The 13185-nt window shown below is 53.0% G+C and overlaps 1 protein-coding gene across 1 annotated transcript in view; it reads left to right on the top strand.

Moving 5' to 3' along the window:
- The window catches only part of GRK5 (G protein-coupled receptor kinase 5), a 221123-nt gene that overhangs the window by 94230 nt on the left and 113708 nt on the right, over nucleotides 1-13185 (top strand). Inside the window, exon 2 of the mRNA XM_082673361.1 lies at nucleotides 10435-10530. Within this exon, the coding sequence (XP_082529487.1) occupies nucleotides 10435-10530 (96 nt within the window). The remainder of the gene's footprint in view (nucleotides 1-10434; nucleotides 10531-13185) is intronic.

A 13185-nucleotide genomic window follows, 5' to 3' on the forward strand; every position in this document is an offset into this window, starting at 1 on the left:
GGGTTGGAGAAAGTCCCCTGCAGGCTGAGGTCACCTCAAGTACATTTGGCTGGAGTCATGTCCCTTTTGAAAAGGCTTGAGTCACTCAGTGACGCAGTCCCGAATGGCCCTATAATTGGGATCTTGCCTTGTTTGGGGCTGTATGAAAAGAGACTCTGAACCAGTGAGATACACCCTCCTCTTCAGCTTCAGCTGCGGGTGCCACTCTGGCAATGGCAAAGGGGACAGAGCCCAGGTGGATGGGACAGAAATATTGGTGGCAGGGAGGGCGAGCATAGAAACAAGCAGACACAGGGTCCACCTACCCCACCAGGAAAACTGGCCTCCTCCGCATTGCCTGTGGCCTTTGAGAACACCCACGGCCTCCCTGTGGCGATATTTTCTGGAAAACCAACCCTGCTGGCAGTGCTGTGGAAACTGAGTCCTGAAAACTCACCTGGTTAGAAAGGAATTGAACAGACTCTTTAGCTCCACAGATGTCACAGGCAAAATTGTCATAGTGCCTTCCACTTGACCGGCTGGAGTGGCTGAGTCATCAGCTTCTGTGGCTGGGAACACAGAGAGAGATCCTTCCCATGTACAGTCAGTCACCAGGATGCTTGAGACCCTCCCAGACCTTGATCCAAATGTGCTGAGAGCAGCTCCTCCAGTTTTCATGGTTCTCACCCCCCAGCCCCCAGATGCGTGGTCTAAAGACCTGCTTTACAACACAATTTGAATTTCTAACAGATTTGGTCCCTGGCATTAACATGACCTTTCCCAGCCTCCTGGAAGCTTGGTGACCCACAAACCATTCCGAGGAAGGGGCTCTGAGGTGACAGGAGGAAGAGGCCCTGCTGGGAATCCTGGGGCCCCTGTAGCCCGGGCCCCCCTCCATCCTGTGTCCTTGTGCCTTTAACCAGCAGTGCCCTAAACCGTTTTGGAAGAGAGGGCAGCTGTTTCTGTGGTTTCGCCTGTGCTGCCTCTAGTTACATCTGGCACCACCTGGGGGCCTCTGCACTGAACGGGCAAAGCTCGCTCAGCCCCTCCATCTCGCCCCATCCACAAGGGCCAGAGCTGATTGGGTAATTTCAGAGCCTAGGCTGGCCCACGACATGTGGCGTGCCTGGAGAGAAAAGGTGAGCTGGCCAATCAGATTTGCTCCTTGGGACTCTAGGCTCAGGATTCTGGCAGATGGGCAGGGAGGGGGCTTTGGGGCCTGCCGGCTGCAACACCATTCTGAGACTGACTACCCTGAGTGAGCAAAGACTCTGCAGAGGAAGCGCAATCCCCACAAGACCACCCTCACTTCAGACCACAGCCACCAGTTTGAGAGTCCCCAGGCCACACATACTTCTGACTAACTGGCTAAAAATTTGGGGATTCCCCCAAGCCCTCTCAGGTTTGATGATTCACTAGGACGACTCACAGAGCTCAGGAGAGCGCTATATTTACAGTTTTATCAGAGCGAAAGGATACAAATCTGAACCAGCGAAAGTGGGAGATGCATAGGGCAAGGTCTGCTAGGGACACGTCACCATCCCGGCACCAGTGTATGATCACCAACCAGGAAGTGCACCCAAGCCCGGTGCCCAGAGTTTTTATTGGACTTTTCATTACTTAGGCGTGATTGATTGAATCATTAGCCACGCGTTTGAACCCAGTCTCCAGCCCCCTTCCCCTCCCCGAAGTTTGGGTACCACCATTTGGCTCAAAGCCCCAACTCTCTAAGCCCACGGTTGGTCATTCTGGCATGGCCAGCCCCAGCTTGAGTCGTCTCCTTAGCGTGAGCTCGGGTGTGGTTCCGGGGGCCCACCACGAATAAAACCCACACCCCCATCACTCAGAAAATTCCCAGGACTGGGAGATCACCTACCAGGAACCAGGGACAAAGTCAGTTTCTTCGTTATACAACAACAGCCAATTGGGTTCCATGCAAAGAGGTGAGTAAGCCTGGCATGGTCTGCAGAGAGGCACATGGCGGAGTGAGAGGCAGAGACACCCCAGCCCCGGGTTCTCTGTGTCTCCACAGCCTTCCTGTTCCCACAAACCCAGCTGCTCTTGGCTGCCTCTCCTTGGATTCCTAGAGGCTCCAGTGATCCTGGTAATAATCCCTGTCTTTGTGGGTCAGCTTAAATGATTCTGTCTTCCTGCTCACCTTGGTTAGAACCGCACTCACCAACACAGTTTTCCAGTGTGAGTTGACAAGTTTGTCCTGGAGGATGTGGTCCATGGGAAGACCGGCTTCCACTTCCTCAGGGCCCACAAAACGAATCAAGTGCTCTCCGGATCCCAGTGTGCCTATCTCCAGGGATGATGCTCTTCTCTCTGGGTTCCAGAGAACAATAAAGGTCCAAAGGGAAGAGGTCAGAATGGGAAGAGGTACCCAGGAAGTATAGGGTGTGTGCACTGATGATTCGGGTGGGGTTTGAGGTGGGTCCCGCCTGCTCCCTAGGGAGCCAGACCTGGGCCTGGTGCCGGGTGTGGTGGGCCCCTGAGGCCATCTCACCAACCTGTTCCCCCATGGCCACTGGTGAGCTTCTCTCCAGTGTCTCCCTCTGGATTTCTGGAAACAGTTGGGTCCACATCCAGTTTGCCTTCCTACACCGGCGAGTGGCCGGGTAAGTGGTTTTATGGGGACAGGGACCGGGATTCTTGTCAGAGTCAGACCCCAGGATCACCAAATTGGTCCAAACTGCTGTGAATTTTTTCAGATCTAGAAAAGAAGTAGGCAGGGCAGAAATAAGTCAGAGAGAGAAATTTCCAGAAAGAGTGGTCCTATCGTTGTCCCGTTTCCCACATGATGCTCAAGGGCTTTCTCAAACTTGACTGTGCATCAGAATCAACCTGGAAGGCTCATTAAAACGGACCACTGAGCCCCCTCCCAGAGTTTCTGACTCAGTAGATCTAAGGTGGGGCCCAAGATTTTGCATTTCTGACAAATTCCCCAGTGATGCTGGTGCAACTGGTCCAAGGACCACATTGGGAACCACTGATTCAAGGGTGTGAAGGAAGGTCTTTCCAACAAATGCAGAGAGCCTTTCTCAGCTTCCCCCAAGGAACCTTTCTCTGACCAGGGAGGAAGAGAACATTAGAGTAGGAGTCAGGATGCCTGGGTGTGTGACACAAACCGCTTGAGTGATTTGAGCCAAGGTTCTTGCCTTTCTGAGACTCTATTTCCTCACCTGTCAAATGGGTCCAGTAAGAGGACCTACCTTGTGTGGTTGATGTGAGGATTAGATGAGAGGGCGTCTTAACAAACAGCTCCCTGACTCTGGTAGTACAGGAAATGCCACATTTCTCTAACTTCCAAATCAGATATACTGTAAGATTGATGAGAAGTTCAAGGTCAATTGTTTTGCAAAGGTCTGTCCCACTCCCTTCCATGGATGGCACGAGAAGCCCCAGGGCTCAAAGGAATCCAGCAAATAAGACCTCACACCATCGGGGTCACTGCTGTTGCCGATTTTGTCAGTGTCCTTTGGAGGAGAGGTCTCTGCGCTTTTCCACTCCCCTGTGTCAGGCTGGTCCCGGGTCCCTCACAGCTCAGAGCCCCTTGTCCCTGGGATCCAGCAGGGGCAAAGGCCTCCCCACCGTACTGTCTCCCTGTTGTTCTCATTTCAGTCCTCAGCCTGCAAAGCATGAACACCTCCCTGGAAAACAGTAAAAGCAACAAGAATAACAGCCAGTTTCTTCCCCCACAGTGACAGTTTTCTCATGGCAGTTTTCTGGCCTGATCTTTTCATTCTTCCCTGGGCGCATCCACAGGAGGAAAAGAAATGCCAGCTCGTTTCTCAGCAGCTCACCCTGTTATGAGCACTTGGCCCGTGCTTAAGACACAGTAGCTCTTTATTACTTTGCTTTTTCCCCCAAGTCCTGCGCTCCATCCCTGCTAGGACTTGCCCTCCTGCTGGCCACTCTCCCTCCTCCTGCCCTGCCACCCCCTTATCACACTTCCCTCGGCCCATCTGGGGTGTACCTGCACGAGGCCATTGCTGGCAGCCAAGGGAGACCCTGGGGGCTGGAGAAAGCAGAAGTGATTTGGTAAGCAACTTCCTCTCTGGAGGCTGCATCTTCCTGTCGCCCACCTTTCTCCAGGTTTTGCTTGGACTCTTGCCCACCCAGGAGAGAGACCTGCTGCCCTGGTCCTTTGGTGCCTTCCCCAGAGCCATGAGTGGGTAGAGTTCAGCCCATGTCCACAAGCCTGACATCTTGGTCTCTTCTCACCTCTGATAGGAGCCCTCCTGTCTGGCTCCCAGCCTGTGTTGCTGGCATCCCCTCCCTGGCTGGGGCGCCCTTCCTCCATGCAGCCCCCACCTGCCTAGCCACACCCCCAGTGGTCTCACTCAGCTCTGCCCTTTTAAGCGTGGAATGAGCTGAACGTCCACGAAGGTAGGCACTCTGTCCTCTTGGCTGTCTCATTTTTAGCCTGTGGAAGGTAAACTGTGAGCAACCGTAGGCTGGTTGGTAAAGAGAATAAAGCCCAAGGATGCTCAAGACGGGAAGTGGCTGCCAGTCAGTGTGGGTTGGAGAAGATACATGCTCCTGTTTGCGGTGTGGTTCATCCATTGGCCCCATTAATTCCTCTCCCTGAGCCTCAGGTTTCTCATCTGTGAAATGGGGCTAGTAACTGCCTTATTGAGGACCAAGCGTGTAGCATCTAGTTCAGTGCTAAGCAAATATTCACTTAACCAGTCAGTCAGCATAACTTAACAAAAGCTTGCAATTGTCCAGGCCAGTTGTGTTAGCTGCCCCACCCTCTGGAAGGATATGGAGCAGGTCTGGGCTGAGCTGGGAGAGGGCTGTGGGCAGACAAGGGATCTGCCTCTCAAGGGCAGCCCTGGAAGGGGCATAAGGTTGGGGGCTTGAAGAAAGAGCAGGACTTCAACAGGCAGAGGGGTCAATTCTGGAGGTCAGAAGTCTGACGTGGGTCTCACTGGGTTAAAACTAGGGTGTTGGCAGGGCTCTTTCCTTTCTGGGGGCTCTAGGCGAGAATCTGTGTTCTTGCTTGTCTAGCTTCTAGCGGTCGCCTGCACGCCTTGGCTCGTGGCCCCTTCCTTCTTCAAAGCCAGCAACAGCTGGTCTAGTCTTTCGCACATCACATCACTCTGAGCTGACTCTCCCACCTTTGCTTCCAAAATTAAGGACTCTGGTTACATCGGGTCCCCCCAAATCATCCAGGATAATGTCCCTGTCATTATCCTTAATTCAGTCTGCAACCTTAATTTCCTTTGCCACATAACCTAACATATTCACAGGTGCCAGGGATTAAGGGATACTTTGGAGGAGCATTGATTTGCCTGCCATAGTCCCTGCCCTGTTCTGGGGGATGAGGAAGTGAGGAGAAGGACGAAGGAAGCCCCAGGTGGCTGTGTGGTACCCACCGGCCCTTCATTACTCCAGCCTCTGGGTCACATCCTCCAGCCTTGACTCACCTTTGCCACCTCCCTACTACCACCACTGTGGCCCCATTACTAGCGAGTCTCTCCCAAACCTCGCACTCCTTCTGAGTGTTGGTCATAATGGTCATTAAATAAAGCAGCATTTCTCCGTTTCAGCACTATTGACACTTTGAGCACATTGTTCTCTGTTGTGGGGTGCTGTCCTGCTCATTAGGCAAGGTTTAACTGTATCTCTGGCCTCTACCTGCTAGATGCTGGTAGCACCCTCATCCAGTTGTGACAACTCCAAATATCTCTAGACACTGCCGAATGTCCCCTGGAGGACAAATTGCCCAGGGGTTGAGAACCACTGAAATCAAGCCTTTGATGTTTGTCTTCCTCACTAGATCGGGCACCCAAAGAAGGAAGCCCCGAGAGGGTGACACCCCGTCTGTCTTGCCCGTCCCCACGTCCCCAGCACCTGCATAGTGCTCGGCATTTACTAGATGCTCTACACATACTGGTTTAATGAATTAATGAATTTTGTTCATTTTCTTTATTTTTAAAGTTTTGGTGTTAATTTTCTTAATGGATAAATTAACCTATAAAAAAGTGTGTGTGTGTGTGTGTGTGTGTGTGTCTTAAATAGACTCCTGTTGCCATAGACTGGCTACCTAAGAATCACCTGGGGAGCCTTTTACGTAGCCCGACTCCTGGGTTCCGATCACAGAGAGTTGGGGCTCAGGCTGATGGGGTGCAGCCTGGGAGTCTGTATTGTCAAGAGGGCTTCACCAGTTCCTCAGAAAAGGGAAACATAGAATTACCATATGATCCAGCAATTCTGCTCCTAGGCAAATACCCAAAAGAATTGAAAGCAGGGACTCAGATATGCAGAGCAGCAGTATTCACGATAGCCAAAAGGTGGAAACAACCCAAGTATCCATCAACAGACAAATAACTAAACAAAATGTGCTGTATGCACACAACGGAGTATTATTCAGCCTTAAAATGGAGTGAAATCTGACACTTGCTACAGCATGGATGTACCTTGAAGGCATCATGCTAAGTGAAACCAGCCAGTCACAAAAGAGCACATCTTGTATGATGTCACTCGTGAGGTCCCTAGAGTAGTCCAATCAGAGAGACAGAAAGTAGAAAGGTGGTTGCCAGGGGTAGAAGGGAGTGGAAGCTGGTGTTTGATGGGTACAGAGTTTCCATTTGGGATGATGGAGTTCTGGAGATGGACGGTGGTGACGGTTGCACAACAATGTGAATGTGCTTAATGCCACTGAATTGCATACCTACAGATGGTTAAAATGGTACATTTTCTGTTATGTATATTTTACCACACACACAAAAGTGCTTAATCCCAGCCAGATCTGGGAACAAATAGTGTGGGAATCAATGGGGGCACAGGGGGTGCAGACTGGATGAGTTCTTTTTTTTCTTTTCTTTTTTTTAACATCTTTATTGGGGTATAATTGCTTTACAATGGTGTGTTAGTTTCTGCTTTATAACAAAGTGAATCAGTTATACATATACATATGTTCCCATATCTCTTCCCTCTTGTGTCTCCCTCCCTCCCACCCTCCCTATCCCACCCCTCTAGGCGGTCACAAAGCACTGAGCTGATATCCCTGTGCTATGTGGCTGCTTCCCACTAGCTATCTACCTTACGTTTGGTAGTGTATATATGTCCATGACTCTCTCTCGCTTTGTCACAGCTCACCCTTCCCCCTCCCCATATCCTCACGTCCGTTCTCCAGTAGGTCTGTGTCTTTATTCCTGTCTTACCCCTAGGTTCTTCATGACATTTTTTTTTCTTAAATTCCATATATATGTGTTAGCATATGGTATTTGTCTTTCTCTTTCTGACTTACTTCACCCTGTATGACAGACTCTAGGTCTATCCACCTCATTACAAATAGCTCAATTTCATTTCTTTTTATGGCTGAGTAATATTCCATTGTATATATGTGCCACATCTTCTTTATCCATTCATCCGATGATGGGCACTTAGGTTGTTTCCATCTCCGGGCTATTGTAAATAGAGCTGCAATGAACATTTTGGTACATGACTCTTTTTGAATTATGGTTTTCTCAGGGTATATGCCCAGTAGTGGGATTGTTGGGTCATATGGTAGTTCTATTTGTAGTTTTTTAAGGAACCTCCATACTGTTCTCCATAGTGGCTGTACCAATTCACATTCCCACCAGCAGTGCAGGAGAGTTCCCTTTTCTCCACACCCTCTCCAGCATTTATTGTTTCTAGATTTTTTGATGATGGCCATTCTGACTGGTGTGAGATGATATCTCATTGTAGTTTTGATTTGCATTTCTCTAATGATTAATGATGTTGAGCATTCTTTCAAGTGTTTGTTGGCAGTCTGTATATCTTCTTTGGAGAAATGTCTATTTAGGTCTTCTGCCCATTTTTGGATTGGGTTGTTTGTTTTTTTGTTATTGAGCTGCATGAGCTGCTTGTAAATTTTGGAAATTAATCCTTTGTCAGTTGCTTCATTTGCAAATATTTTCTCCCATTCTGAGGGTTGTCTTTTGGTCTTGTTTATGGTTGGATGAGTTCTAATGGCCCTTTTAAGCCTCAGAGCCGGAGCTGATGGGGATGGGAGCATCGGACTTGGCTGATTTCTCGAGACGGCGGCTCTTCCCCGGGGGATGCACGTAACTAACCTTTACAGGGGCCGGGCCAGCTGCCGACTGGAGGCCACTGTCCTGTCCACAAGGGCAGCCGCCGCCCAGCTCCAGCTCATCCTGGAAGAGAAATGCAGGAAGAGAAGTCCCAAATCTGGATTCATATGTAACATCTCCATGTTTAAATCTTGACACCGGGTTCAATGAACAGGCAAACAAACCAACAAGCCACACGTGGGTCCAACAGAGCAGCTCTTCAGGCCTCGGGCCTGGGGTGGCGTCTCTTCCCGGTGGCTTGGGCCTCAGCTGGAGAGATTTGAGTTCTGTTTCCTCCTACCGGACGCCGTATCACTTCTGAGGTCCGATGCCAGCTTCCTCTTTGATACCTGGGAGCTTCCTTTGCTTTCGGTGCTCCCGAAAGGGAGCTTTATAGACAGAAGGGTGAGCGTGAATGCCTATAGGGTCTGGATTCTGCTCAGGCTGGGGTCTTGGCCCTGCCATTTGTGAGCTGTGAGGCTATAGGTGACTTGCTTCTTTCTTCCCTGTGCCTCAGTTTCCTTGTCTGTCAAGTGGCAATGGTAATAGTTATGCCTGGGAGAGTTAGAGCGGGGACCAGGGCAGGGCAGCAGAAGGGCTGTGAGGTGTGTGTGGACGTGTGATGGTGTGTTGGTGCCGCTGGAGCAAAGAGCACAGTGGAGTCGGACAGGCCATCCACTGGTGAGTTACGCAACGTCGGACGTCTGTTTCTACATCTGTGATATGCCCAGTGATTTCCTCCTCCACAAGTCATTCTGAGGATTAAGTAAGATAATGTTCAAACAGTGTCTGGCTACAACGTGAGCCCCATACACATTTGTTTTGTTCCTTGGAAGCTGGGGCCTTTGACCTTTGTGGAGGCTTGAGCAGAGGGGGCTGGGGCTGGTTGGCTGGGCTGAAGACAGAACGAGCAGAGAGCTGGGAAATGGACCGTGTCCTGGGCCTCTGCCGTCAGCTCCCTCCCCTCCTTCCTGGCCCCCCGGGTGGGGGTCCTGGTCCCATCCTCAGAAGCCCACCCACTTGCTGTTCAGGAAGGTGGCCTCAGCTTTGCAGGGCAGTTGGATGAGTTGGGAATCTCCCTTTATTGAGATCAGCTCTGTGGCAGCGCCGGCACACGCTGGACCAGGGGCGGGCCCAGATCCGAGCTCCTCCGGGTGTCCCTGGGTTGGCTGGCTGAAGAAAGGGGCCTTGCCCTGCCCAGACCCTCTCTGGGGGTCAGAGGCTGGGGGGAGCATCCCGGGGTGCTGAGGGCCTGGCCAAGATCTGGCGTCTCTTTAACTGGCCCCAAACTTCGTGGGTATTTGAGGTGGTGATCACGTGAAGGGGGATAAGAAGCCCTTAAAATTCTGAGACGCTGAGGGACCTAAAGGACTATGTGATCTTTGGTGAGTCACTGACCAGTGGAATTTAAGGGCCACTCTGGGGGCAGTGGGCAGACGATGGCATCTCAGGTTCTTGGCGCGGTCCTGGCCACGTGACACAGAGGTGCCTCCAGGTCCAAGTTCCAAATGGTGGTGGGCTCAGGGACACGTAGGCTGGAGTCGGCCCCCCCTTGCCGTTTGCACACCTGAGCGTTCTGACATCTGTCCACGGATAAGGTGTGGCAGGGCTGATGGGAACACCTGTGTGTGCGCCTTAGGTAGCTCCGTGTGTTCATTGCATGTACGTGTTCATTGTGTGTGTTTGTTACATGTGTGTTCATTGTGTTTGTACGTCTATCATGTGTGCATATCCATTGCATGTGTGTGTCCCTAGCGTGTGCGTGTTCATTACGTGTGCACACTGGGCAGGATGCAAGGCCTGACGGGGGTCCTTCAGGAGTCCTCCCAGCCTTGAGAAATGCATCCCCTGAGACCCTGGGGTTCGTGAGGCGGGAGAAGAAGGGGCTACCCAGGACAAGTGGGAGTTGAAGTCCTTGTCCCCGACACCTGGCCTCCAGCTGGGGATGGGGACTCTCCCCGGGAAACAAGGGGTAAAATGAGGTGGTGAGGGGGCTGCAGTCCACCCGCTTGTGAATCCATTTCACCAGGATTTCCCAGGCCGACAGCCCTGGCCCCTGCCATCGGAAGGTTGTGGTCGAGTCTGGGGCGAACACCAGGCACCCGGCAGGGCTGCACAGCCGTGGGAGACGCCGAGGAAGAACAGGGTGCCCGGTGTGGGTGCAGGCGTGGAGGATGGGAGGGACCGCTGCTGCTGGTGGTGGCGGGGGCCCAGGCCCGGGCGAGCCTGCGGGAAGAACACATAGGCTTGATGCCGACTGGGGAGGGGGCGTGTCCCTGTCTCCCAGCCAGGAAGCCGTGCACAGGCTCACTGGGCTGGGACACAGGCTCTGGAGCCTTGGACAACACCAGCATCAGCTCCCCATCTTTCTCCCCCATCTCTGCAGGGGGCGGAGGAAAGCGCAAGGGGAAAAGCAAGAAGTGGAAGGAAATCCTGAAGTTCCCTCACATTAGCCAGTGTGAAGACCTCCGAAGGACCATAGGTAAGCTCTCCTGCCTCGAGGGGGCACGGGGAGGGACGGAGAGGGGAGCAAGCGGCCCATTAACCGGAACCGTCTGAACGGTGAGTCAGGTACAAATCGATTAATGCAGTAAAGTGATGCCAGGTAGGCGCTCCAAGCTGATGCCTTTGCTAATTGATATAAAGATGCAACCAACATTCGTCGAGTATTTGGTGTGTGCTGGGCAGGATTATCTCCCCATTACCCTTTGAGGCTGTTATTTTACTCCACTTTTCAGCTGGGGAAACCAAGGCACAGAGAGATTCTGTAATTGGACCAAAGTTGCACAGCTTGTGGGAGGGTGGTGGAGGTGGGCCACACCTGGCCCTGAGCGCCCCCCCCCCGCAGCTTTCCGCCTTTCCTTCCTGGGGCCCGTGGGTCCTGCCCTCAGGAAGCAGCCCCAGGCTTTGGGAGCTGAGGCGGTGAGCCTCTGGGCTCCCCTTCCCTGCTGCCAGGGATGTGGGTTCTCACCGAGGAGCTGCCCTGCTCAGTGCACAGCCCTGTCCTCTTTATTTAGCGCCCACACGGCCAGGCAGCTCCAAGAGCAGAGGGCGCTTGTCTCCCTAGGGGCTGGCACAGCCAAATGCACAAGGAGGGTCTGTCCCCGGCCCCGCTCCGAACACGGCTGTGGTGAGGAGGCTGGGGGGCTGGATGAGGACTCTCTGTGCTGGTGGGAGCCCTGGCCCTTCTCCCCTCTGTGCCCAGGGCGGGGCACTCCCGCTTGCTGCATGAAGGCGTCTTATCTGCTCCTGACTGCTAGAGGTCACAGATGCGCCATGCTGTGTTTATTACACTCAGATCCTTTGAGCGCGCGTATAGATGATGCTGTTACCCAGAACTCCGCAGGCCCAGCTGCTCTTGAGACTTCTGCCCGGGGCACTGGGTGAACTGCCCTGCGCCTGCTGTGGGACGTGAGGCCACTCGTGGCCGTTTAGCTTTTCTGAATGGCTTCTCTGCGTGGCCTGGCCTCTGCCAGCTCCCCAGGCCAGGTGGGACTCACATGCCGTCCCAGGCCTGCTCAGTCCTCTCGCCGGGCGCCCCCCTCCAGATCCTTCCGTTGTGCTGTGACAGCAGGTGACCTGTTCCCTCTGTGCGCCCCACATGCCCAGCACGGAGGAGGAGCTCCCTTAATGGGTGTTTATGAAGTGGAAGGGAGCCACGTGCATCCCACAAAGGCAGATGTGACCAGGGAAGAAGTAGGGTGCTGAGTGGTGGGGAAATGACCTCAGACCCACCTTCCGTCCTTAAAACCTCAGGTCGGAGTCCCCACGGTGTTCTTGGGGCTGAGAGTGCAGGTGGCCTAAGAGATCAGGGCCTCTGGGTCCAGGCCGACTTGGGTTCAAACCCCACCCGCTCTCCAGCCACCTGACAAGCTACTTAATCTTGCTGAGCCTCAGTTTCCTCAGCTGAAAATAGTGCTCGTGAACCCAGTCCGGTGAGACCAGGTGTGTGAAGGGCTTCGCTGGAGCCCGGGACCACTCCCCTTAGCACTTGACTTTCTTCCTGGAATGCACAGCAGCTCCCACTCTTCTGGGCCGCTCTTGTGTTGGGGGTGCCCGAGTTTGCCCTTGATCTGGAGGTACGTGGGGCAGCGGGAGGAGAGAAGATGGGCTCTTCTTCTGGGGCTGGGAGGATGTCGGGGAGGGTTTTGCCACTGACGACTCACAAGTAGCCTTCAGAGAGGGGAGAGGAAGGAGAGTCCCTGGAATCTGCCGCCACCCTCCCGGGGCCATCTGGTTCTTTAGGCCTGGAGAGAGTAGGGCCTAGGGGTGGGGAGGGGTGGGGAGCTCAGATGCCATGGTCTCCGCACACCCCTGGGGAACCAGACCCTCTTCTCCATCCTCTTGGTCCAGGGCGAGCACGTTCACCAGCTACCACATGCCTCTCCTGGATGCTGAGCCCAGCTTTTTCTCAACAGGCCCAGGAATGGCTCCCACTCAACCTCGGAGCCATAGGGCTGATCCCAGAGACCCTTCTGAGGTGTTGATTTGGAAGAGAGAACTTGAAATAGGAGGAAAGGACCCTCCAAAGTGGGGAGCTGTGTAGAGAGGCAGGGTAACTGCGTGAGGGCCAGTATCACCTGGGAGGGGCCCGGCAGGTGGAGCCCATTTGCTTCTCTGCCTTGGGTTAACTGCCTGCAGGTGGTGGTGTCTGGAATGGTCCTCAGGACCCAGCCAGCTCTGAAGGCCACCTCCTCAGAGAATTAAAATTAGCTCCTGGCCAGGATCTTTCAAAGCATCCTGCCCTTTTGTCAGGGCACCTCCCACCTCCCCACCTCCCACCCCCAGTTATTATTGGATGTCTGTTTGCCCCTCAAGTGCGAAAGTCTCCTCGAGAAGGATCTTTTAAATTCACCACCATGTGCCTGGTGCCTGCTTACAGGAGGAGCACAATAGTTGGATGAACGAGTGAAGGAAAGAATGAATGAAGTGGTATGAAGGAGTGAACACTGAGCTTCTGCAGTGTTTTAAATAAATGGAAGAGTGTTGAGAGTCATATGAGGAACATTCTTGTACCTGCCACCTGGATTAAAGAAATGTTAATATTTTTCTATATTTGATTCATGTGTCTCTTGAAAATGGAAAACACAAACGTCAACTATAGGACTTCCAGTTCCAGACAACGTGGAGCAGATGC

Source organism: Grampus griseus, assembly GCF_964374135.1.
Source record: "Grampus griseus genome assembly, chromosome: 16".
In the NCBI taxonomy this organism is placed as follows: Eukaryota; Metazoa; Chordata; class Mammalia; order Artiodactyla; family Delphinidae; genus Grampus; species Grampus griseus.